The 25,184-nt window shown below is 37.8% G+C and overlaps 1 protein-coding gene across 3 annotated transcripts in view; it reads right to left on the bottom strand.

The window, feature by feature from the left end:
- Positions 1 to 25,184, bottom strand: part of FNIP1 (folliculin interacting protein 1) — a 179,893-nt gene that overhangs the window by 90,831 nt on the left and 63,878 nt on the right. For all 3 annotated transcript variants that reach the window (XM_002744624.6, XM_008991521.5, XM_035290940.3), the window contains exons 2-3: positions 23,377 to 23,503; positions 13,762 to 13,896 (exon numbers count right to left, since the gene is read on the bottom strand). In XM_002744624.6, the coding sequence (XP_002744670.2) occupies positions 13,762 to 13,896; positions 23,377 to 23,503 (262 nt within the window). The remainder of the gene's footprint in view (positions 1 to 13,761; positions 13,897 to 23,376; positions 23,504 to 25,184) is intronic.

The following is a 25,184-nucleotide window of genomic DNA, read 5'->3' as shown; positions in this document are numbered from 1 at the left end:
CAGCAGGGCAGAGACCGCAGCAACAGGGCGAACCTCACACCAGCAGGGCGGAGCCTCGGCAGGCAAATAGTGACTAGACTGCCTCCTAGCTGGGCAGGACAGCACGGTGGACACTCACAAGAAAAGCCCCAACCACCCACAGACAGAGCATCTGAGAAAAAAAGGGTTTTTTTTATGAGTTATGTTGCAGCAGAATTAAACATAGCAACCTAACAGCCCTGAATGAACAACAGAGCTCACAGCTCAGCACTTGAGCTCCTACAAAGTACAGACTGTCTCCTCAAGCAGCTCCCTGACCCCTCTAAATCCAAAAGAGTGACATTTGGCAGGCATCATACTGGGACAAAGATAGCAGAAAAAGAAACTGGTAGCATCCCTCACTGTCCCGCAGCTGCTATAGGTGTACCCCAGAGAAGCAGGGCCTAGAGCGGACCTCAGCAATCATACAGCGAAGGGGCTAGACTGGTAGAAGGAAAACCAAGTAACAGAAATACTTCATCATCAACAATCTGGGTGTCCACTCAGAGACCCAATCGAAAAGTCAGCAACTACACAGACGACAGGTGGATAAATTCACAAAGATGGGAAGAAACCAGCGCAAAAAGGTGGAAAACACCCGAAACCAGAACACCTCGCCTCCTAGAAAGGACCAAAACTCCTCACCAGGAAGGGAACAAAGCTGGATGAAGAATGACTGTGACAAAATGACGGAATTAGACTTCAGAAGGTAGATAATCAGAAACCTTTGTGAGCTAAAAGAACATGTTTTAAATCAATGCAAAGAAACTAAGAACCCTGAAAAAAGATATGAAAAAAGATTCGAGGAAGTGATAACAAGAATGCATAACTTAGAGAGGAATATGAATGAATTAAAGGAGCTGAAAAACACAATACAAGAACTTTGCGAAGCCTGCACAAGTTTCAATAGCCAAATTTACCAAGCAGAAGAAAGAATATCAGAAGTCGAAGATCAACTCAATGAAATAAAACAAGAAACCAAGATCAGAGAAAAAAGCGCAAAAAGGAATGAACAAAGTCTCCAAGAAATGTGGGACTATGTGAAGAGACCTAACCTATGTTTGATAGGCGTACCAGAATGTGACGAAGAGAATGAATCCAAGCTGGAAAATACTCTTCAGGACATTATCCAGGAAAATTTCCCCCACCTAGCAAGACAGGCCAACACTCAATTGAAGGAAATACAGAGAACACCACAAAGATATTCCGCAAGCAGAGCAACCCCAAGGCACATAATCGTCAGATTCAACAAGGCTGAAATAAAGGAGAAAATACTAAGGGCAGCCAGAGAGAAAGGTCGGGTCACCCACAAAGGGAAGCCCATCAGACTCACAGCAGATCTCTCGGCAGAAACTCTACAAGACAGAAGAGAGTGGGGGCCAATATTCAACATCCTTAAAGAAAAAAACTTTCAACCCAGAATTTCATATCCAGCCAAACTGAGCTTCATAACTGAAGGAAAAATAAAATCCTTTGCGAACAAGCAAGTACTCAGAGATTTTGTCACCACCAGGCCTGCTTTACAAGAGCTCCTGAAAGAGGCACTACACATAGAAAGAAACAACCAGTAACAGCCATTCCAAAATCACACTAAATGCTAAAGAGCATCAACATAATGAAGAATCTACAACAACTAACGGGCAAAACAGCCAGCTAGCATCAAAATGGCAGTATCAAATTCACACACAACGATATTAAACCTAAATGTAAATGGACTAAATGCACCAATCAAAAGACACAGACTGGCAAATTGGATAAAAATCCAAAACCCAGCAGTGTGCTGTATCCAGAAAACCCATCTCACATGCAAGGATACACAAAGGCTCAAAATAAAGGGATGGAGGAAGATCAACCAAGCAAATGGAGAGCAAAAAAAAGCAGGAGTTGCAATTCTTGTCTCTGATAAAATAGACTTTAAAGCAACAAAGATCAAAAGAGACAAAGAAGGCCATTACATAATGGTAAAAGGATCGATACAACAAGAAGAGCTAACGATCCAAAACATATCTGGACCCAATACAGGAGCACCCAGATACATAGGGCAAGTTCTTAACGACTTACAAAGAGACTTAGACTCCCACACAATAATAGTGGGAGACTTTAACACTCCACTGTCAATATTAGACAGATCAACCAGACAGAAAATCAACAAGGATATCCAGGGCTTGAACTCAGACCTGGAGCAAGCAAACCTGATAGACATTTACAGAACTCTCCACCCCAAATCCACAGAATATACATTCTTCTCAGCACCACATCACGCCTACTCTAAAATTGACCACATAATTGGAAGTAAAGCACTGCTCAGCAAATGCAAAACAACTGAAATCATAACAAACAGCCTCTCAGACCACAGTGCTATCAAGTTAGAACTCAGAATTCAGAAACCAACCCAGACCCGCACAGCTTCATGGAAACTCAACAACTGGCTCTTGAATGTTGACTGGATAAACAATGAAATGAAGGCAGAAATAAAGTTCTTCTAAACCAATGAGAATGAAGACACAACATGCCAGAATCTCTGGGACACATTTAAAGCAGTCTCTAGAGGAAAGTATATAGCAATAAGTGCCCATATGAGGAGAATGGAGAGATCCAAAATTGACGCCCTATCGTCAAAATTGAAAGAGCTAGAGGAGCAAGATCAAAAAAACTCAAAACCCAGCAGAAGACAAGAAATAACTAAGATCAGAGCTGAACTGAAGGAGACTGAGACACGGAAAACCCTCCAAAAAATCAATAAATCCAAGAGCTGGTTTTGTGAAAAGATCAACAAAATAGACCACTAGCCAGAATCATTAAAAAGAAAACAGAGAACAACCAAATAGATGCAATAAAAAATGATAAAGGGGAAATCACCACAGATTCCACACAAATTCAAACCATCATCAGAGAATATTACAAACAACTCTATGCACATAAACTAGTAAACCTGGAAGAAATGGATAAATTCCTGGACTCCTGTGTCCTCCCAAGCCTAAACCAGGAGGAAGCTGAAACTATGAATAGACCAATAACAAGGGCAGAAGTCGAGGCAGCAATTAAGAGCCTACCACACAAAAAAAGCCCAGGTCCAGACGGGTTCACAGCCGAATTCTACCAGACACACAAAGAGGAGCTGGTACCATTCCTTCTAAAACTATTCCAAATAATCCAAAAAGAAGGAATCCTTCCCAAATCATTCTATGAGACCAATATCATCCTGATACCAAAACCCAGCAGAGACCAAACAAGAAAAGAAAACTTCAGGCCAATATCCATGATGAACATAGATGCAAAAATCTTCAATAAAATATTGGCAAGCCGATTGCAACAGCAAAACAAAAAACTTATCCATCATGATCAAGTAGGATTCATCCCGGGGATGCAAGGCTGGTTCAACATACGCAAGTGTATAAACATAATTCACCACATAAACAGAACCAAAAACACAAACCACATGATTATGTCAATTGACTCAGAGAAGGCATCTGACAAAATTCAACAGCCCTTTATGCTAAAAACCCTCAATAAACTCGGTATCGATGGAACATATCTCAAAGTAATAAAAGCTATTTATGACAAATTAACAGCCAATATCATACTTAATGGGCAAAAACTAGAAGCATTCCCTTTGAAATCCAGCACTAGACAAGGATGCCCTCTGTCACCACTCCTATTCAATATAGTACTGGAAGTTCTAGCCAGAGCAATCAGGCAAGAAAAAGAAATAAAGGGTATTCAAATAGGAAAGGTGGAAGCCAAATTGTCTCTATTTGCAGACGACGTGATAGTATACCTAGAAGACCCCATCGCCTCAGCCCAAAAACTCCTGAAACTGATAAGGAGCTTCAGCAAAGTCTCAGGATATAAAATCAATGTGCAAAAATCACAAGCCTTCCTCTACACCAATAACAGTCTTAAAGAAAGCCAAATCAAGAACGAACTGCCATTCGCAATTGCTACAAAAAGAATAAAATACCTTGGAATACAACTCACAAGGAATGTAAGGGACCTCTTCAAGGAAAACTACAAACCACTGCTCAACGAAATCAGAGAAAAACAAACAGATGGAAAAACATTCCATGTTCATGGTTAGGAAGAATTAATATCGTGAAAATGGCTATACTGCCCAAAGTAATTTACAGAAGCAATGCTATACCCATCAAGCTACCATTGACTTTCTTCACAGAACTGGAAAAAACCACCATGAACTTCATATGGAATGAAAAGAGAGCCCACATAGGCATGTCAATTCTAAGCAAAAAGAACACAGTGGAGGGCATCACACTACTGGATTTCAAATTATACTACAAGGCTACAGTAATCAAAACAGCATGGTACTGGTACCAAAACAGAGATATAGACCAATGGAGCAGAACAGAGGCATCGGAGGCAACACAACATATCTACAACCATACAATCTTTGATAAAGCCGACAAAAACAAGCAATGGGGAAAGGATTCCCTGTTCATCAAATGGTGTTGGGAAAACAGGCTAGCCATGTGCAGAAAGCAGAAACTGGACCCCTTCCTGACACCTTACACCAAAATTAACTCCAGATGGATTAAGACTTAAACATAAGACCTGGCACCATAAAAACCCTAGAGGAAAATCTGGGCAAAACCATCCAAGACATAGGAGTGGGCAAGGACTTCATGAACAAAACACCAAAAGCATTGGCAACAAAGGCCAAAATAGACAAATGGGACCTAATGAAACTCCACAGCTTCTGCACGGCAAAAGAAACAGTCACTAGAGTGAATCGGCAACCAAGAGAATGGGAAAAAATTTTTGCAGTTTACCCATCTGACAAAGGGCTGATATCCAGAATTTACAAAGAACTCAAACACATTTACAGGAAAAAAACAAACAAGCCCATTCAAAATTGGGCAAAGACTATGAACAGACACTTTATGAAAGAAGACATATATGAGGCCAACAATCATATGAAAAAATGCTCATCGTCACTGGTCATCAGAGAGATGCAAATCAAAACCACATTGAGATACCATCTCACGCCAGTTAGAATGGTGATCATTAAAAAATCTGGAGACAACAGATGCTGGAGAGGATGTGGAGAAAAAGGAACACTTTTACACTGTTGGTGGGAGTGTAAATTAGTTCAACCATTGTGGAAGACGGTGTGGTGAATCCTCAAGGCCTTAGAAATAGAAATTCCATTTGACCCAGCAATCCCATTACTGGGTATATATCCAAAGGAATATAAATCGTTCTAATATAAGGACACATGCACACAAATGTTCATTGCAGCACTGTTTACAATAGCAAAGACCTGGAATCAACCCAAATGCCCATCGATGATAGACTGGATTGGAAAAATGTGGCACATATACACTATGGAATATTATGCAGCAATCAGAAATGATGAGTTTGTGTCGTTTGTAGGGATATGGATGAATATGGAGAACATCATTCTCAGAAAACTGACACAAGAACAGAAAATGAAACACCGCATATTCTCACTCATAGGCGGGTGATGAAAAATGAGAACACATGGACACAGGGAGGGGAGTATTAAACACTGGGGTCTATTGGGGGGAAAAGGGGAGGGCCAGTGGGAGGGGGAGGTGGGGAGGTATAGCCTGGGGAGAAATGCCAAATGTGGGTGAAGGGGAGAAAGGAAGCAAAACACACTGCCATGTGTGTACCTATGCAACTGTCTTGTATGTTCTGCACATGTACCCCCAAACCTAAAATGCAATAAAAAATTTAAAAAAAAAAAAAGAAAATCCATATATTTAAACATTTATATATTTCCTTAAAAAGACACCAAGTAGCAACATATTTTATTATATATAACTGTTTTTATATTTGTTTTATCTATGTTTATTTACATGTTTTTTTTCTTTCTCAGAACTATAAACTTAATTTTGGTTTAATATGAGCACAAAGTGAATTTTTAAGAAAAGAGTAATTTCTGTCATACCTACGTTACCAATACAGAAAGCAACTAATTTATTCTTGAGATCTGGTTAAGATCGAATTTTTATTTCAAGACACAGAGGCTTGGGTATTGAGGACAACATTTTAGAAACAGAATAGAATAAATTTTTTAAATGATAAAATAGTTAAAAAAAAATCAATGCCAATCTTACTTGGCAACCTAAATTACTTCTGTCTAATGACAGACATGGCAGCCTTCCCTTAAAAGCTCATTTTTACTATAATGTATCTAACTCCATTGCTATTTTGAATGCATTTATTATTTATTATATTAAGTTACACAAATTTAAATACCAAGGCATTTATAGATTTTACTATTATACAAATACAATGATCCCCAGAAAGGAAAATACAGTAAAAATATTAATAAGTTAAAATGTAAATTTTATGAGACCATATAATTTACCATTAAGTTTCTCTTTGTTCTAACATATACTAGTTATCATGTCACTGGCTAACTATGTATTTTAAGATGACATAATCTACAATGAAGCTTATAATTAAAATGATGCCATTATCATTACTGTCTTTTAAAAATGCCTTATTTAAAGGTCTATTCTAAGTACTCACTGCTGGAAGCTAATAAATCTGTTATAACTTGTATAACTCAAAGACAATGTCCCACTTACCTGAAATTATATACACATATTTTTTAAAATTATTATACTTTTAAGTTCCGGGACACATGTGCAGAACATGCAGGTTTGTTACATATGTATACATGTGCCATGGTGCTTTGCTGCAACCATCAACATTACATCTACATTAGGTATTTCTCCTAATGCTATCCCTCCCCCACTCCCCCACCCACCAACAGGTGCCAGTGTGTGATGTTCCCCTCCCTGTGTCCATGTGTTCTCGTGGTTCAACTCCCACTTATGCATTGAGAACATGTGATGTTTGGTTTTCTGTTCCTGTTTTAGTTTGCTGAGAACAATTGTTTCCAGCTTCACCCATGTCCCTGCAAAGAACATGAACTCATCCTTTTTATGGCTGCATAGTATTCCATGGCGTATATGTGCCACATTTTCTTTATTCAGTCTACCAATGATGGGCATTTGGGTTGGTTTCAAGTCTTTGCTATTGTGAATAATGCTACAATACAGGTACGCGTGCACGGGTCTTTATGGTAGAATGATTTATCATCCTTTGGGCATATACCCAGTAATGGGATTGCTAAGTCAAATGGTATTTCTGGTTCTAGATCCTTGAGGAATCACCATACTGTCTTCCAATGGTTGAACTAATTTACACTCCCACCAACAATGTAAAATCATTCTTATTTCTGCACATCCTTTCCAGCATCTGTTGTTTCCTGACTTTTTAATGATAGCAATTCTAACTAGCCTAAGATGGTATCTCACTATAGTTTTGATTTGCATTTCTCTAATGACCAGTGATGATGAGCTTTTCTTTGATATGTTGGTTGCTGTATAAATATTTTCTTTTGAGAAGTGTCTGTTCATATCCTTAAGCCCACTTTTTGATGGGGTTGTTTTTTTCTTGTAAGTTTGTTTAAGCTCCTTATAGATTCTGGATATTAGACCTTTGTAAAATGGATGGATTGCAAAAATTTTCTCCCGTTCTATAGGTTGCCTGTTCACTCTGATGATAGTTTCTTTTCCTGTGCAGAAGCTCTTTAGTTTAATTAGATCCCATTTGTCAATTTTGGTTTTTGTTGCCATTGCTTTTGGTGTTTTAGTCTTGAAGTCTTTGCCCATGTTTACATCCTGAATGGTAATGCCTAGGTTTTCTTCTAGGGTTTTTATGGTTTTAGGTCATACGTTTAAGTCTTGAGTTAATTTTTGTATAATGTGTAAGGAAGGGGTCCAGTTTCAGCTTTCTGCATATGGCTAGCCAGTTTTCCCAACACCATTTATTAAATAGGGAATAATTCCCCCATTGCTTGTTTTTGTCAGGTTTGTCAAAGATCAGATGGTTGTAGATGTGTGGCATTATTTGTGAAGCCTCTGTTATGTTCCATTGGTCTATATATCTGTTATGGTACCAGTACCATACCGTTTTGTTTAGTGTAGCCTTGTAGTATAGTTTGAAGTCAGATGCCTTCAGCTTTGTTCTTTTTGCTTAGGGCTGTCTTAACTATATGGGCTCTTTTTTGGTTCTATATGAAATTTAAAGTAGTTTTTTCTAATTCTGTGAAGAAAGTCAATGATAGCTTGATGGAGACAGCACTGAATCTATAAATTACTTTGGGCAGTATGGCCATTTTCATGATATTGATTCTTCCTATCTATGAGAATGAAATTTTTTTCGATTTGTTTGTGTCCTCTCTTATTTCCTTGAGCAGTGGTTTGTAGTTCTTCTTAAAGAGGTCCTTCACCTCCCTCGTAAGTTGTATTCCTAGGTATTTTATTCTCTCTGCAGCAATTGTGAGTGGGAGTGCACTCATGATTTGGCTCTGTTTGTCTATTATTAGTGTAGAGGAATGTTTGTGATTTTTTTTCACATTGATTTTGTATCCTGAGACTTTGCTGAAGTTGCTTATCAACTTAAGGACATTTTGGGCTCAGATGATGGGGTTTCTAAATATACAGCAGAGACAATTTGACTTCCTCTCTTACTATTTGAATACACTTTATTTCTTTCTCTTGCCTAACGGCCCTGGCCAGAACTTCCAACACTATGTTGAATAGGAGTGGTGAGAGAGGGCATTCTCATCTTGTGCTGGTTTTTAAAACGAATGCTTCCAGCTTTTGCCCATTCAGCATGATACTGGGTGTGGGTTTGTTGTAAATAGCTCTTATTATTTTGAGATATGTTGCATCAATACTTAGTTTATTGAGTTTTTAGCATGAAGGGCTGTTGAATTTTAATGAAAGCTTTTTCTGCATCTATTGAGATAATTATATGGTTTTTGCCATTGGTTCTGTTTATGTGATGGATTATGTGTATTGATTTGTGTATGCTGAACCAGCCTTGCATCCCAGGGATGAAGCCAACTTGATTGTGGTAGATAAGCTTTTTCTTGTGCTGCTGGATTTGGTTTACTGGTATTTTATTGAGGATTTTCACATCGATGTTCATCAGGGATATTGGTCTGAAATTTTCTTTTTTTGTTGTATCTCTGCCAGGTTTTGGTATCAGGATAATGCTGTCCTCATAAAATGAGTTAGGGAGGAGTACCTCTATTTCAATTGTCTGGAATAGTTTCAGAAGGAATGATACCAGATCCTCTTTGTACCTCTGGTAGAATGTGGCTGCAAATCTGTTTGGTCCTGGGCTTTTTTTGGTTGGTAGGTTGTTGATTACTGCCTCAATTTTAGAACTTGTTATTGGTCTATTCAGGGTTTTGACTGCTTTCTGGTTTAGTCTTGGGAGGGTTTATGTGTCCAGGAATTTATCCATTTCTTCTAGATTTTCTAGTTTATTTGCATAGAGGTGTTTATAATATGTTAGTTTGTATTTCTGTGGGATCAGTGATGATATTCCCTTTATCATTTTTTTTGGTGTCTATTTGATCCTTCTCTCTTTTCCTCTTTATTAGTCCAGCTAGCAGTGTTAATCTTTTCAAAAATCCAGCTCCTAGGTTCATTGATTTTTTTGAAGAGTTTTTCGTGTCTTTATCTCTTTCAGTTCTGCTCTGATCTTAGTTATTTCTTGTCTTCTGCTAGCTTTTGAATTTGTTTGCTCTTGCTTCTCTAGTTCTTTTAATTGCGGTGTTAGGGTGTCAGTTTTAGATCTTTCCCGCTTTCTTCTGTGGGCATTTAGTGCTATAAATTTCCCTTGAAACATTGCTTTAGCTGTGTCCTAGAGATTCTGGTATACTGTCTTGGTTTGAAAGAACTTTTTGATTTCTGCCTTAATTTCTTTATTAACCCAGTAGTAATTGAGGAACAGGTTGTTCAGTTTCCATGTAGTTATGTGGTTTTGAATGAGTTTCTTACTCCTGAGTTCTAATTTGATTGCACTGTGGTCTGAGAGGCTGTTTGTTATGATTTCCATTCTTCTGCATTTGTTGAGGAGAGTTTTACTTAAAATTTTGTGGTCAATTTTAGAATGAGTGTGATGATGTGGTGCTGAGAAGAATGTATTGATTTGGGGTGGAGAGTTCTGCAGATGTCTATTAGGTCCACTTGGTCCAGAGCTGAGTTGAAGTCCTGAATATTCTTGTTAATTTTCTGTCTTATTGATCTGCCTAATATTGACAGTGGGGTATTAAAGTCTCCCACTATTATTGTGTGGGAGTCTAGGCCTCTTTGCAGGTCTCTGAGAACTTGCTTTATGTATCTGGTGCTCCTGTATTGGGTGCATATATATTTAGGATAGTTAGCTCTTCTTGTTGCATTGACCCCTTTACCATTATGTAATGCCCTCCCTTGTCTTTTTTGATATTTGTTGGTTTAAAGTCTGTTTTATCAGAGACTAGTTTAGCAACTCCTGTTTTTTTTTTTTTTTTTTTTTTTTGCTTTCTATTTGCTTGGTGAATATTCATCCATCCCTTTATCTTGAGCCTATGTGTGTCATTGTATGTGAGATGGATCTCCTGAATACAGCACACCAATGGGTCTTGACTCTTTATGCAATTTGCCAGTCTGTCTTTTCATTGGGGTATTTAGCTCATTTACATTTAAGGTTAATATTGTTATATGTGAATTTGATCCTGTCATTACAATGCTAGCTGGTTATTCTGCCCATTAGTTGATGCAGTTTCTTCATAGTGTAAATGGTCTTTACAATTTGGTATGTTTTTGCAGTGGCTGGTACCAGTTTTTCCTTTCTATATTTAGTGCTTCCTTCAGGAGCTGTTGTAATGCAGGCCTGGGGGTGACAAAATCTCTCAGCATTTGCTTGTCTGTAAAGGATTTTATTTCTCCTTTGCTTATGAAGCTTAGTTTGGCCGGATGTGAAATTCTGGGTTGAAAATTATTTTATGAATATTGAATATTAGCCCCAACTCTCTTGTGGCCTGTAGAGTTTCTGCAGAGAGATCCACTGTTAGTCTGATGGGCTTCCCTTTGTGAGTAACCCATCCTTTCTCTCTGGCTGCCCTTAACATGTTTTCCTTTATTTCAACCTTGCTGAATCTGATGATTATGTGTCTTAGGGTTGCTCTTCTTGAGGAACATCTTCATGGTGTTCTCTGTATCTCCTGAAACTGAATGCTAGCCTGTCTTGCTAGGCTGGGGAAGTTCTGAATAATTTATTGAAGAGTGTTTTCCAACTTGGTTCCACTCTCCCTGTCACTTTCAGGTATACCAATCAAACATATGTTTAGTCTTTTCACATAGTCCTGTATTTCCAGAAGCTTTGTTCGTTCCTTTTCATTCTTTGCTCTCTAACCTTGTCTTCATGCTTTATTTCATTAAGTTGATCTTCAATTTCTGATATCCTTCCTTCCACTTGTTTGATTCAGCTATTGATTCTTGTGTATGCTTCACAAGTTCTCCTGCTGTGCTTTTCAGCTCCATCAGGTTACTTATGTTCTTCTCTAAACTGGTTATTCTAGTTAGCAATTCCTCTAACCTTTTTTCAAGGTTCTTAGCTTCCTTGCATTGAGTTAGAACATGCTCCTTTAGCTCAGAGGAGTTTATTATTACCCACCTTCTGAACCCCACTTCTATCATTTCATCAAACTCATTCTCCATCCAGTTGTGTTCTGTTGCTGGCGAGAAGTGTGATCCTTTGGAGGAGATGAGGGATTCTAGTTTTTGGAATTTTCAGTCTTTTTATGCTGTTTTTTCCTCATCTGCAGGGATTTATCTACCTTTGGTCTTTGATGCTGGTGACCTTCGGATGGGATTTTTGTGTACGTCCTTTTTGTTGATTTTGACTCTATTCCTTTCTATTAGTTTTTCTTCTAACAGTCAGGTCCCTTTGCTATAGGTCTGCTAGAGTTTGCTGAAGGTTCACTCTAGATCCTATTTGCCTGGATATCACCAGCAGATGCTGTAGAACAGCAAAGCCTGCTGCCTGTTCCTTCTTCTGGAAGCTTCGTCCCAAAAGGGCACCCGCCAGATGACAGTTGGAGCTCTCCTATATGAGGTGTCTACGGACCCTTGCTGGGAGGTGTCTCCCAGTCAGGAGGCACAGGGGTCAGACACCCATTTGAGAAGGCAGTCTGTCCCTTACCAGAGTTCAAGTGCTGTGCTGGGAGATCTGCTGCTGTCTTCAGAGCTGGCAGGCAGGAACATTTAAGTCTGCTGAAGCTGAACCCATAGCCGCCCCGTCCCCAAGGTGCTTTGTCCGAGGGAGACAGGAGTTTTATCTCTAAGTCCCTGATTGAGGCTGCTGCCTTTCTTTCAAAGATGCCCTGCCCAGAGAGGAGGAATCTAGAGAGTCAATCTGGCTACAGAAGCTTTGCCGAGCTGAGGTAGTCTCCACCCAATTCAAACTTCCAGATAGCTTTGTTTATACTCAGTTGGAAATGCAGAAATCACCCACCTTCAATATTGATCTCACTGGGAGCTGCAGACTGGAGCTGTTCCTATTTGGCCATCTTGCCAACCACTCTATATAGACCTTTTTTTTTTTCTGAGACAGGGTCTCACTCTGTCACCCAGGCTGGGGTGCAATGGCATGATCATAACACACTGCATCCTAGAACTTCTAGGCTTAAGCAATGCTCCCACCTCAGCCTTCTGTGTAGCTGAGACTACAGGCTCACACCACCACACATGGCTAATTTTTTTTCTTTTTGTGATGGAGTTTCACTCTTGTTGCTCAGGCTAGAGTGCAATGGCACAATCTTGGCTCACCGCAACCTCCACCTCCCAGGTTCAAGTGATTCTCCTGCTCCCAAGTAGCTGAAATTATAGGTGTGAACCACCACATCTGGCTAATTTTTGTCTTTTTAGTGGAGATGGGGTTTCCCCATGTTGGTCAGACTGGTCTTGAACTTCCGACCTCAGGTGATCTGCCCTCCTCAGCCTCCCAAAGTGCTCGGATTACAGGTGTGAGCCACTGCGCCCAGCCCACATGGTTAATTTTTAAAAAATTATGAAACTTTCCAAGTGCAAGCTAGCATAAATCATGATGGTGCAGTATGGCACAGCACTATTATGGATACCCCTAAGGTATCGTGCCTAAAGGGGAAGTGAAATAGAAGAAGGCGAGGGAACTGTGCAGTAAATCCATCTTGAATTTAGTAATTTTAGACTCCTTTCACATAGCTTGTCCCATTGATTAGGTATAAAGATCAACTTCCATCAAAACACAATCATCTCATTACCAATAATTAAAAAGCCAAGATTCTATTTTGGTACTGTGTAAATATAAAATACTTGTGATTCATGCAAACTTGGATGACACAAATAAGTTTACATCAGATGACATTTGTTGAGCATGAGACCAAACACTGATCTTATATAAAATGTAACACTTTTAGAGAGAAGTTCCTATATATACTTACTAATACATTTAAATTCTATATTTTACAAGTCACATTATTTTTGAAAAATAAACCTGTGCATTATGTAAACTTCTAATTATACTTTAATCTTATACTACAACTGAAATGGCATTAGTATTTTATATTTATCTTCATATTTCAGTATTGAAAAAGTATATAAAATAAGAAATTATTCTGATAAACCAGTAAGTCTGAATTGGGAAATATAAGGAGAAAATACTCATGCAACCTATGCCTATGGCTCTCTACTTCTTCTATTCTTAGATTTATCAAAGTTCATAAACTTACTTGTTTATCTGTCTCTCCAGCTTCAATGCAACCTCTAGGAAGATAAGAACTAACTGCTATTTATATCCCCATGGTCTGCTGGATGATGTTCAAAAATATTTATAAATGAATAAATAACTAAATGACATCAATGATCTTACCTGGTACTTAAGACACTGGTCTTTTATATCAGAAGATGAAGTCACAGAACTATCTAAAGAGGAAGAACTGTCTCCTCCAGGTTTCAGTTGGCAGCATTTCCCAAAGACTTTAACTTGAGCATCACTGCAGAGTTTCTGAAATACAGATAATATTTCCACTCGTATTTTAACAGATTTTTAACCATACACAAATTTCATCATAGTATAAAAACCTTTGGAAAAACCAAGGATGAAATAACTCAAAATAATACAACCTTAATGACTGTTTGCATTTTACTATGTTTTCTCCAGTACTATTTTCTATTCTTTGTCTCATAACTGTAATAAAATTTGTGGGGTTTGTAATGCACTTTTCTGGCCAACATTATTACATCCTGAGAATTTTCTAGCTTACCAGGGCCTATACAATATTCATTAATACTGATGTAACAATATATTGCAGTAGTTTTTCAAATTATTTGCTCTCAAAATCCTTTTATGGGTCAGGCATGGTGGCTCACAACTGTAATCCCAGCACTTTGGGAGGCTGAAGCAGGCAGATCACTTGAGGCCAGGAGTTCAAGACCAGCCTGACCAACATGGAGAAACCCTATGTCTACTAAAAAGACAAAAATTAGCCAGGCATGGTGGCGCATGCCTATAATCCCAGCTACTTGAGAGGCTGAGGCACAAGAACCTTTTGAACCTGGGAGGCAAAGGTTGCAGTGAGTTAAGATTGTACCACTGCACTGCCCCCTGGGTGACAGAGTGAGATTCTGTCTCAAAACGAACAAACAACCCCCGCCTGAAAAAAAAGCAAACAAACAACCTTTAATGTTCTTCCAAATTATCAAGGATCCCAAGAGCCTTTTGTGTACACGGGTTATATCTATCAATATTTTTCCATATTTTAATTAGAAATTAAAACTAAGACAATTTAAAAATACTTATTCATTCCTTTAAATATAACAATAAACCCAAGTTAACGTAAGTAACATTGTCATAAAAAATTATCTATTTTTCTGGGTAGAAATGCAGGGATGAAAGGAGAAATGCAAATGAGACTTTTAGATTTAACCACACATAAATATATATGTTTAATCTTTTTAAATGAGAATACATTAATGTAATGAATAAATTTTTAATAAGAGAATGAACCGAGGACCAGATGACTGTGGAGTCTAATGTGGAAGAAAAATGTATTTCTTTTTTTTTTTAATTCCCCTTTCTCTTTCTCCTCTCCAATAACTTCTCTATGTCTTTCACTGTTCACAACTACCAAAGTTACAATCCACCAACATCAGTGATATTCCTAAAAGTATTCCAGTGCTTTATCATAGTTACCAGTATGTCCAGTCTACCATTTAACAGACCTCAGGTAGGTTTTTAGAAGAAACAATCTGAATAAAATCATTTATTGAAGACTGATTGTTCTATAGTTACCAACATCACCAAAAGCATCATTAAAAATTACATTTAGTAGTCTCCAAATCATCTCTAACAAAAAAATTTAATGTAATAAGAATAAGAGCTTTAGAACTAGATGTGAGTTCAAAACTTGGATCCTTGAGCAAGTTAATTGGCCTCTCTAAACCTTAATTTGTTATTTGTTTAATGGGAAGAAAAATCCTACCTAACAACACTTAAGGGAACGTGTGTGTGTGTGTGTGTGTGTGTGTGTGTGTGTGTGTGTGTGTATTTTATATACATACATATGTAATAATATAATACATAATAGTTATAATATTCTAACTATCTCCACAGAGCTGAGACTACAAGCGTGTCACCCTATCCAGTTAATTTTACTTTTTGTAGAGACAAGGTCTCATTAGGTTGCCTAGGTTGGTCTCCAACCCCTGGGCTCAAGTGATCCTCCTACCTTGATCTCCCAAAGTGCTGGGATTACAGGTGTGAGCCACTGCATTCGACCTAGTTATAACTGTTACTAGAAAACAGTTAAAATGAGGGGCTGATAAAACTGAAGTCAGAGACTTCACCAGGTATTTCCAGGCATGTTTCAACATTTGATAAAAATGTGGGTATTTTTACTACTGGTATCCTTGGCCACATCTTAATAACCTTATTATTTATTGATCACCAACAAAATGCCAGGCTTTATTGTACATTTTCTCTAATACAAAACATGGTAGATATTATTGATCCTATTTTACAGATGAGAAATGTGAAGCTCAAACAGGTTAGGTAACTTCACCATGGCTATAAGAGCTAGTAAATCCGTTATCTACCTACAGACAAAACCCAGTTGGCTTGACTTTCCATTATCACAAACCACCATTTCTTCAGTCAACAAAAATAATTAAGTACTATGTGTTCTAAGCCAGGGGGTGGCTGCAGACCAGTACCAGTCCATGGCCTGTTAGGAACCAGGCCACATGGCAGAAGGTGAGTGGTGGGCAAGTGAGCATTATCACCTGAGTTCCACCTCCTGTCACATCAGGCTCAGGATTAGATTCTCAAAGGAGCTCGAATACTATTGTGAATGTGCATGCAAGGGATCTTTCTCTAAAGAGATACAACAAATAAATGCAATACAAGATTCTCAACTGAATCCTTTGGTTCTATAGGATCTTATTTGGACAACTTGCCAATTTTTAATGGGATCTGAGGATTATTTGGTTATCATATATAAATAATTTTCTGAATTTTTGCTGTATTGTGGTTACACAGAAAAATGTTCATGTTACGTAGAAGAATGTTCATGTTTGTCCTTTTTTGTTTGTTTCTGAGACAGGGTCTTGTTTTGTCACTCAGGCTAGAGTGCAGTGATGTGATCCTGGCTCACTACAACCTCCACTTCCTGCACTCAAGCAATTCTTCTGCCTCAGCCTCCCAGTAGCTGGGACTACAGGCACTCACCACCACGTCCAGCTAATTTTTGTGATTTTGTAGAGACAGGGCCTTCCTATGTTGGCCAGACTGGTCTCAAACACCTGGCCTCAAGTGATTCACCTACCCTGGCCTCCCAAAGTGCTGGGTTTACGGGTGTGAGCCACCGCACCCAACCTAGAAATACCTTTTCCACTCCACAGATATATAGGAACTCCCTCATTTTTTCTTTTGTAATATTATAGTTTTATATTTTTACATTCAAATGTTTGATATACTTGGTTTCATCCTGATGTATACTGTAAGATACGAATCCAAATTAAGGCCAGGCACAGTGGCTCATGCCTGAGCCCAGGAGTTTGAGACCAGCCTGGGTAAAACAGTGAGACTCCCATCTCTAAAATAATAATAGTAAGTAATAACAATACAAGCCCAAATTAATCTTTCTTCCACATGGCTATCCAATTATCCCAGCACCATTTAAGATGATGCCTTAATCATAAACCATAATTCCTGCATGTATTTGGATGTATTTCTGATCCTCTATTTTGCTCCATTAGTCTATTGCCTATTTATGTGTCAATAACACACTGTTTTAAATATTGAGACTGTGCAGTACTGCAATTTTGAAATGTGATAGGACCACTTATCCTCGCTACCCTCTTTTTCAGTTTTCCAACCGATCATTGCTAATTTTTTTTCCATTTGAACTTTATAATTCACTATCTAGTTCTAGACACTAACTCACCCCCCACATACAAAAATAAGGATAACATTGTTTCTGTGATAGCATTATTTCACAAAGTACTATGGACTATTTTACAACATTAAGTACTGGCATAGAATATGTTTTGCCTTTCTATTTATTGAGGTATGTTTTCATGTCCCTTAAGAAGACTTTTAAAGTTCTAAACTTACAGATTTGGTTAAGTGTATGCATTGGCAATTTGTCTCTCTTTTTTTTTTGAGATGCCAGGCTGGAGTGCAGTAGCATCATCTTGGCTCACTGCAACCTCCACCTCCTGGGTTCAAGTGATTCCTCTGCCTCAGCCTACTGAGTATCTGGGACTACAGGCCTGTGCCACCACACCCTGCTAATTTTTTTATTTTTAGTACAGATGGGGTTTCACCATGTTGGCCAGGATGGTCTTGATCTCCTGACCTCGTGATACACCTGCCTCAACCTCCCAAAGTGCTGGGATTACAGGTGTGAGCCACCCCGCTGGGCCCACTTTGTCATTTTAATTGCTATTTTATATTATTTTATTTTTTTGAGACAGAATCTTGCTCTGTTGCCCAGGCTAGAGTGCAGTGGCAAGATCTCAGCTCACCGCAAACTCTGCCTCCTAGGTTCAAGTGATTCTCCTGCCTCAGCCTCCTGAGCAGCTGGGACTACAGGCATGCACCACCATGCCCAGCTAATTTTTTTCTATTTTCAGAGAGGCAGGATTTCACCATGTTGGCCAGGCTGGTTTCGAATGCCTAACCTCATGATCCACCTGCCTCAGCCTCCCAAAGTGCTAGGACTACAAGCCTGAGCCACCGTGCCTGGCCTTAATTGCTATTTTAAATGAACCATTCACTTTTATGTCTTCAAACTGGAAGCTATTTGCATATATCGAGCTTACTGATTCCTATATATTAACTTAAATCCTATGTGCAAATTTGATATTATAAATAAGACTCAACTACCCAATTAGCACTGTATGATGCATCAGAGTGTTCGCATACCTTAAAATCTATATTCATCTTTCCAAAGTTATACAAATTTACTGATGTATGACTTTATCCTTGTTTATAATTAGTGAAAGCTGATCCATGTGAATAGTCATATAACTTCACTGGGAACTCATGAAATAGCATTGCACTATTGTTGACATAAAAACAATGTCTAGGATAAGGATAGGAGCATGATAAAATCACAATGGATTCATTTGCCAATATTAGTGTTTATACTGAAACCACATCGCAATATTTTTTCAAACATGGGAAGTTTCTTCTGTTAAAAGTGTTTGAACCTGAGCAACTCCATCTTGAATAGGGGCTGGGTAAAATGAAGCTGAGATCTATTGAGCTGCATTCCCAGATGGTTAAGGGATTCTAAGTCACAGAAGGAGATAGGAGGTTGGCACAAGATACAGGTCATAAAGACCTTGCTGATAAAACAGGCTGCAGCAAAGAAGCTGGCCAAAACCCACCAAAACCAAGATGGTGATGAGGGTGATCTCTGGTCATCCTTGCTGCTACACTCTACCAGCACCATAACAGTTTACAAAAAAATCTGGAGACAACAGATGCTGGAGACGATGTGGAGAAATAGGAACACTTTTACACTGTTGGTGGGAGTGTAAATTAGTTCAACCATTGTGGAAGACAGTGTGGCGACTCCTCAAGGCCTTAGAAATAGAAATTCCATTTGACCCAGCAATCCCATTACTGGGTATATATCCAAAGAATTGTAAATCGTTCTACTATAAGGACACATGCACACGAATGTTCATTGCAGCACTGTTAACAATAGCAAAGACCTGGAACCAACCCAAATGCCCATCGATGATAGACTGGACTGGGAAAATGTGGCACATATACACCATGGAATATTATGCAGCAATTAAAAATGATGAGTTCGTGTCCTTTGTAGGGACATGGATGAATATGGAGAACATCATTCTCAGCAAACTGACACAAGAACAGAAAACGAAATACCACATATTCTTACTAATAGGCAGGTGAGGAAAAATGAGAACACATGGACACAGGGAAGGGGGTACTACACACTGGGGTCTATTGGGGGGAATAGGGGAGGGACAGCGGTCGGGGGGAGCTGGGGAGGGATAGCCTGGGGAGAAATGCCAAATGTGGGTGAAGGGGAGGAAGGCAGCAAAACACACTGCCATGTGTGTACCTATGCAACTATCTTGCATGTTCTGCACATGTACCCCAAAACCTAAAATGTAATAAAAAAAAAATGTCACTGGCAAAGTCAGGAAGTTACCCTATATGGTGTAAAAAATGGGCGGCATGAATAATCCACCCTTTGTTTAGCATATAATCAAGAAATAACCATAAAAATGAACAGCCTGCAGGCCTCAGGGTTGGGCTGCCGATGGAATTGCCATTCTTTATTCCTTTACTTTCTTAATAAACTTGCTTTCACCTATTGGACTTGCCCTGAATTCTTTCTTGCTCAAGATCCAAGAACGCTCTCTTCACTTCTTTAAGATCAGTACACATATTCACTTTAATCAGGTTTTATAGTTCAACAGTCATTTTTCATAGAATACAACAGATCTGAAAAAATGTATTCTAAGAAAGCTATACACTGATTAACAATTTTATTTCAACTTATATAAGAAATTATTTGAGCATGCAAACTACTTTGGCTTCTGAAACGAAATCAAAGCATTTATGTAGTTCACTGTGTATAGAATTTAAAATATAATAAAACGTATAGTTTCCTAATTTTGTCTGCAATCCCATTAAATATGCTCTACATACACAATGCTTGCTTTGCACGGAAATACAAAAATAATCTCCTTATGTTAATAAAGTGTTATAGTCTTCACAGAAAATTCCTTGGTTCAACCAAACATAAAAATGGATCAATATTCCACTGTGAAATATTGGCTTCTCTCTCACTACAGATAAAAGGTACTCAAAAGAGTGAATTATGATCACCTACAATCTTTACAAGGAAAACTACCATATGTCTTACACATTTAAAAGGGCTTAGTAAGTATTTTTACAGTGACCATTTTTTTAATGCTGGAATAGCTACAAAGTAAACAAGAATCACTAATAGGATTTTGATTTAATTAAACACACGAAAAATTGCGTAAGCCCAAATATTACTATCCTCTACTCCTACCTGGTGACTTTCAAATGATATTTTTTCAAAAATAATCTTAAAATTCAGATTCCGGCTGATAATAAACTGTCCCAAGTACCTGCACTGGTGCATACCACACTATTTGAGCATGCAAAGTACTTTGGTTTCTGAAACAAAATCAAAGCATTTATGTAGTGCATACCACTAGTGCAGCTACTTGGGAGGCTGAAGAGGGAGGACTGCTTGATTCCAGGAATTCAATCCAGCCTGGGCAACATAGCAGAACGGAAGGACAGAAGGAAGGATGGAAGGAAGGAAGGGAGGACAGAGCCTATTTCCAGTTTGAATTAAAAAACAAACAAACAAACAGCTGTTTCCAAATGAGAAAATGTTTTAATTCCTTTTTTGGTAAAGAGAACAGAGTAAAACAATTTTGCAAGCTTCACATTCTAAAGCTTGACTTTCTGTTTATAACTCACGGTGACATTATGTTCTAATTTTTAAAAAAAGAATGTTTTCAATACAAATTTGGTAAATATGCTGGGCAACATGGCTTATGCCAGTAATCCCACACTTTATGAGGCCAAAGCAGGCAGATTGCTTGAGCCCGAGTTCGAGACCAGTCTGGCCAACACGGCAAAACCCCATTTCTACTAAAAATATAAAAATTAGCCAGGTGTAGTGGTAACCCCAGCTGTAATCCCAGCTAATCACAAGGCTGAGGCATGAGAATTGCTTGAGCCTGGGAAGCAGAGGTTGCAGTGAGCTGCGATTGTGCCACTACACTCCAGCATGGGTGAGAAAGCAACGACAACAAAAAACAACAACAACAAACCTTGTCTCAAAAGAAAAAAAAAGCTTTGGTAAACTGTATGTTCGAAATAATATTATAGTCCTTATTCTCTTGTAAATTGTTTTAAACTAAGAAAACTGTTTTAAAACTAAGAAAAAAAATCGTAAGTTACTTAACATTTAGCAGAGCAAAATATAATACTGTACAAATACAGCAAAGCTGAATAATTTACTTTCATCCAGCAAACTGCTAATAATATAATAAACATAATGCCATCATCATCTATGAACCCAAATTATAATGTAGAAAGTTTAAAAAAACATTTACAACACAATGTCCTTCTTTATATAGAACCCAGGACAAACAATGAGTATTTCAGTATGTACAGTAGTGTTCAAAAGGAAGATATAAAATCTTCAGGAAGGTATTTACAGGATTTCAAAAATAAACTTCCTAACATTAATTACAACTGATCAAAATATGTCCTGAGTACTTACCACATGTAAGGCAGCATGCAGTGTACGAAATAAAGGTGAGTAACAGGACAATTTTTTACTTTAAGATTTTTTTCCCAGTCTAATAACAAATACACATACAAATACAACTATGCTACAGAAGGCTATGAATATGAGCAAAGAACTATGAGAATTCTGATGGAGAAGAACATAAATATACCTAGAGAAAATCACAAAATTCATAAACTTGTGATAAAATAAACCCTGAAGGAGGATAAATTTTCAATTAAGAGAAATAGTATATACAATAAAGGCATAATAAAATAAGTGGGACTGAAAGTAGTCAGCAATGTTTGATTTCTAGACACTGATGAGTTTCCAGAAAAGTTTTATAATGAAAAGAAGGGTAGGCTTATAGGCAAATTTCAGAAAGTTGAGTAATGACTGATTAGTTTGAGATTACTACTGAAACCCCAAGAGACAAGAGACTAAAACAGACCAAGGAGAGATCAAGAGATAGACTGAGAAGAGACACTCTAGAGAGCCTGAGTAATAGAGAGATAAAGGGAGAAGAAGAGACACCAACAGACACCAAGAAAGATGACTGAGAAGGACAAAGGGGCTGGGCATGGGAAAAGAGAGAAAAGAACACTATTATGGACTGAATACTTGTGTCTCCTCAAAATTTGTATGTTGTCCTAACCCACCATATGACATGAGGAGGTGGAAATTTTAGGAGATAATTAGGTCATATGAGTGAAGTACTCATGAATGGGGTTGGTGCCCTTATAAAAAAGACTGTGAAGAGTTCACTCCCCTTCTTTCTACCATGTGAGGGTAGAGTGAGAAGTCAGCAGTCTGCAACCCAGAAAAAAGCCCTCACAAAAAAACCCAAATATGCTGGGAGAAATAAAAGTATCTTGTTTAAGGCATGGAGTATACAGTATTTTGTTATAGTAGCCTGAACTAAACACACACAAACCTGAAGGAAAAAGTAAAGAATATTTTGTGGGTGTTGGGTAAAGAGGCATTGTGAATGCTTCCAAGCAAAAAGAAAAGCTAACTGAGAGGGAAAAAGAAAGACATCAGCAGGAGAGAAATTAATGAGACTAATGAAGCATCATCCCAGAAAAGGCATGCAAGGAGAGTTCAAAAAACCGCATGAGTTGATTCCTACAGGGCGATTTAACATAAAAAAGGAGCAGCTGAAGAAACACAAAATGAACAGCATTAATCAAAGTTAAGAGTAAAAGTTAGGTTATATGCTGAAATTCAATAAGATACAATCAAATACAAAAAAAAAAGCAAAACTTCAATAAATGTCTGCTGAAAAAGTAATAAAAAATAAGAGATAATTAAAAAAAAAATCAAATAAATAAATAAATCAGTCTCAGCCAAGTTCTGCTGAGCTGTTGTTAGCAGTCTAAATACAAAGAAAACATGCTTATCACATTTGTGGTTCGCCTTGGATTTTAACTGTCTGCTTGACCATCTCCAATTCTGACTCTTAAGCATCAGAATTGACTCTTAAGCATCAAACCACTCCTCAGCTATTCAAATCAAAATGTTAGATTCACCAAACATTTCATTATCCCTTAGCTCCAACATCCAGTCATTTCCTTCTCCTTCAGCCCCAATTATTTAGCTTGATAATTCTGGAATTATCAAACTAATCAACACTAAAAGTCAACCAAATCAAGAATGATGCTCACCGATACTGATATGTCCTCATTTCTTCTCTTAACACTGGAGTCAAACAAGACATTTCTCCCTCGTCTTTCACAGTCTTGATATACAATCAGTCGAATCTGGCTTGGATCAAACTCTGGTAAAGGCCAACTTGAAAGAAAAGTAAAGATCCATTAGAGTTATTTTAATAAATATTCCATATACATTCTTAGATATAAACCTATATAATAAAACCCAAAATTGTATTATTTTATCTTTATATAAAACATTACCAGTTCATGGCTGAAAACTAAAGAGTAAAAATAAAGGCAAAACAAAATTATTTTTATTTAAAAAATAACAGTGGCAATTATGACCTAGTATATATAAAATAGTTATCCTATGATTTTTAAAAGTATTAACTTAATAAATATACATGAGTATATTTAACATAATGAAAATATGTATGATTCCATGCCATGGACCAAGATGACACAATAAGGTTAACCCATATTTTTAAGTAGTTTAGTTACTATTTCTCCAGTATGGAAAAGTGAAAAATAAAACAGTTTTCAGTTTAAACACAAGACAAAAACAAGCAAAAAAAAAAAAGTGGAGCGCAATCAAGTGTAGTGAAAATTCTCATATGCTACTTGTATGAATATAACTCATATGCTGCTGCTATGAATATAAACTCCTGGGTGTGGTGGCTCACACCTGTAATCCCAGCACTTGAGGAGTCCAAGGTAGGAGGATCACGTGAGCCCAGGAGTTCGAGACCAACCTGGACAACATAGTGAGACCCCCATCTCTACAAAAAGTTAAAAAATTAGTCGGGCATGACAGCATGCATCTGTAGTCCTAGCTACTTGAGAAAATGCACTGGGAGGATCATTTGAACCTGGAAGGTCAGGATTATAGCAAGCTGTCATCATGCCACTGTACTCCATCATAGGTGACAGAACAAGACCCTATTTCAAAAAATAAAAATAATCTCTAGAAAACAGGTTTTTAAAAATTTATACATATGTACTAAACAAACAAATCTCAATAGAAATGAAGTTGTTCCCAGCAATTCCACTCCAAAAAAATTTATCACAATGAATGAATTTCAGCTATAGGCAAAAATAGACAACAAGCAAAAAAGATGTCAGAGAATGACTCTCACACACACACACACACACACACACACACACACAGATAGCTACTGTATTTTTCTACTTACATAGAGGTTAAAAATGGACAATGTTTGTCTAGGGGTTCATACTTAGTTTTTAAAACTATAAAGAAAACAAAGTAAGTAATGGCCTCAAGAGTTTGGAGAGTAATTATTTCTAGGAGTAAGGTAGAGGGAAAAGTGTAACCAGAAAGGGACATACTAGGTGAACTGGGGCAATGACTGTTTTCTATGTTTTTACCAGATAGTGCTGACATCTGGATCTTTACTTTACAATATATATTTAAACAGTACATCATATTTGTTTTATGCACTTTTATATATATGCATTACATTCCACAATTTAAAAGATTAATGGGGTGGGTGAGGTAAAGAAGGGAAAGAGAAAACAAACTGAGTGACAACTGTCTGGTGAACCGAACACAATACAAATGACAGGACAGCTGCTAGGCAATGGGAGAATGGATATGCTAGGAGCTGTTTCTCATTACTTACAACAGGCTATTTGTTTTTCATAATTTTAACTTTTATATTTGGTGGTATATATGCAGGTTACATGCATATATGTCATGATGCTGAAGTGTGGGGCACAATTGATGCTCTCACCCAGAAAGTGAGCATAGAACCCAACAATTAAGTTTTTCGACTCTTGCCCCTCTCCCTCCCACCTTGCTC

The sequence above is a fragment of the Callithrix jacchus genome, chromosome 2 (assembly GCF_049354715.1).
Source record: "Callithrix jacchus isolate 240 chromosome 2, calJac240_pri, whole genome shotgun sequence".
In the NCBI taxonomy this organism is placed as follows: Eukaryota; Metazoa; Chordata; class Mammalia; order Primates; family Cebidae; genus Callithrix; species Callithrix jacchus.
The sequence above is the reverse complement of the archived record's forward strand: the minus strand, read 5'-3'. Positions and strand labels throughout refer to the sequence as shown.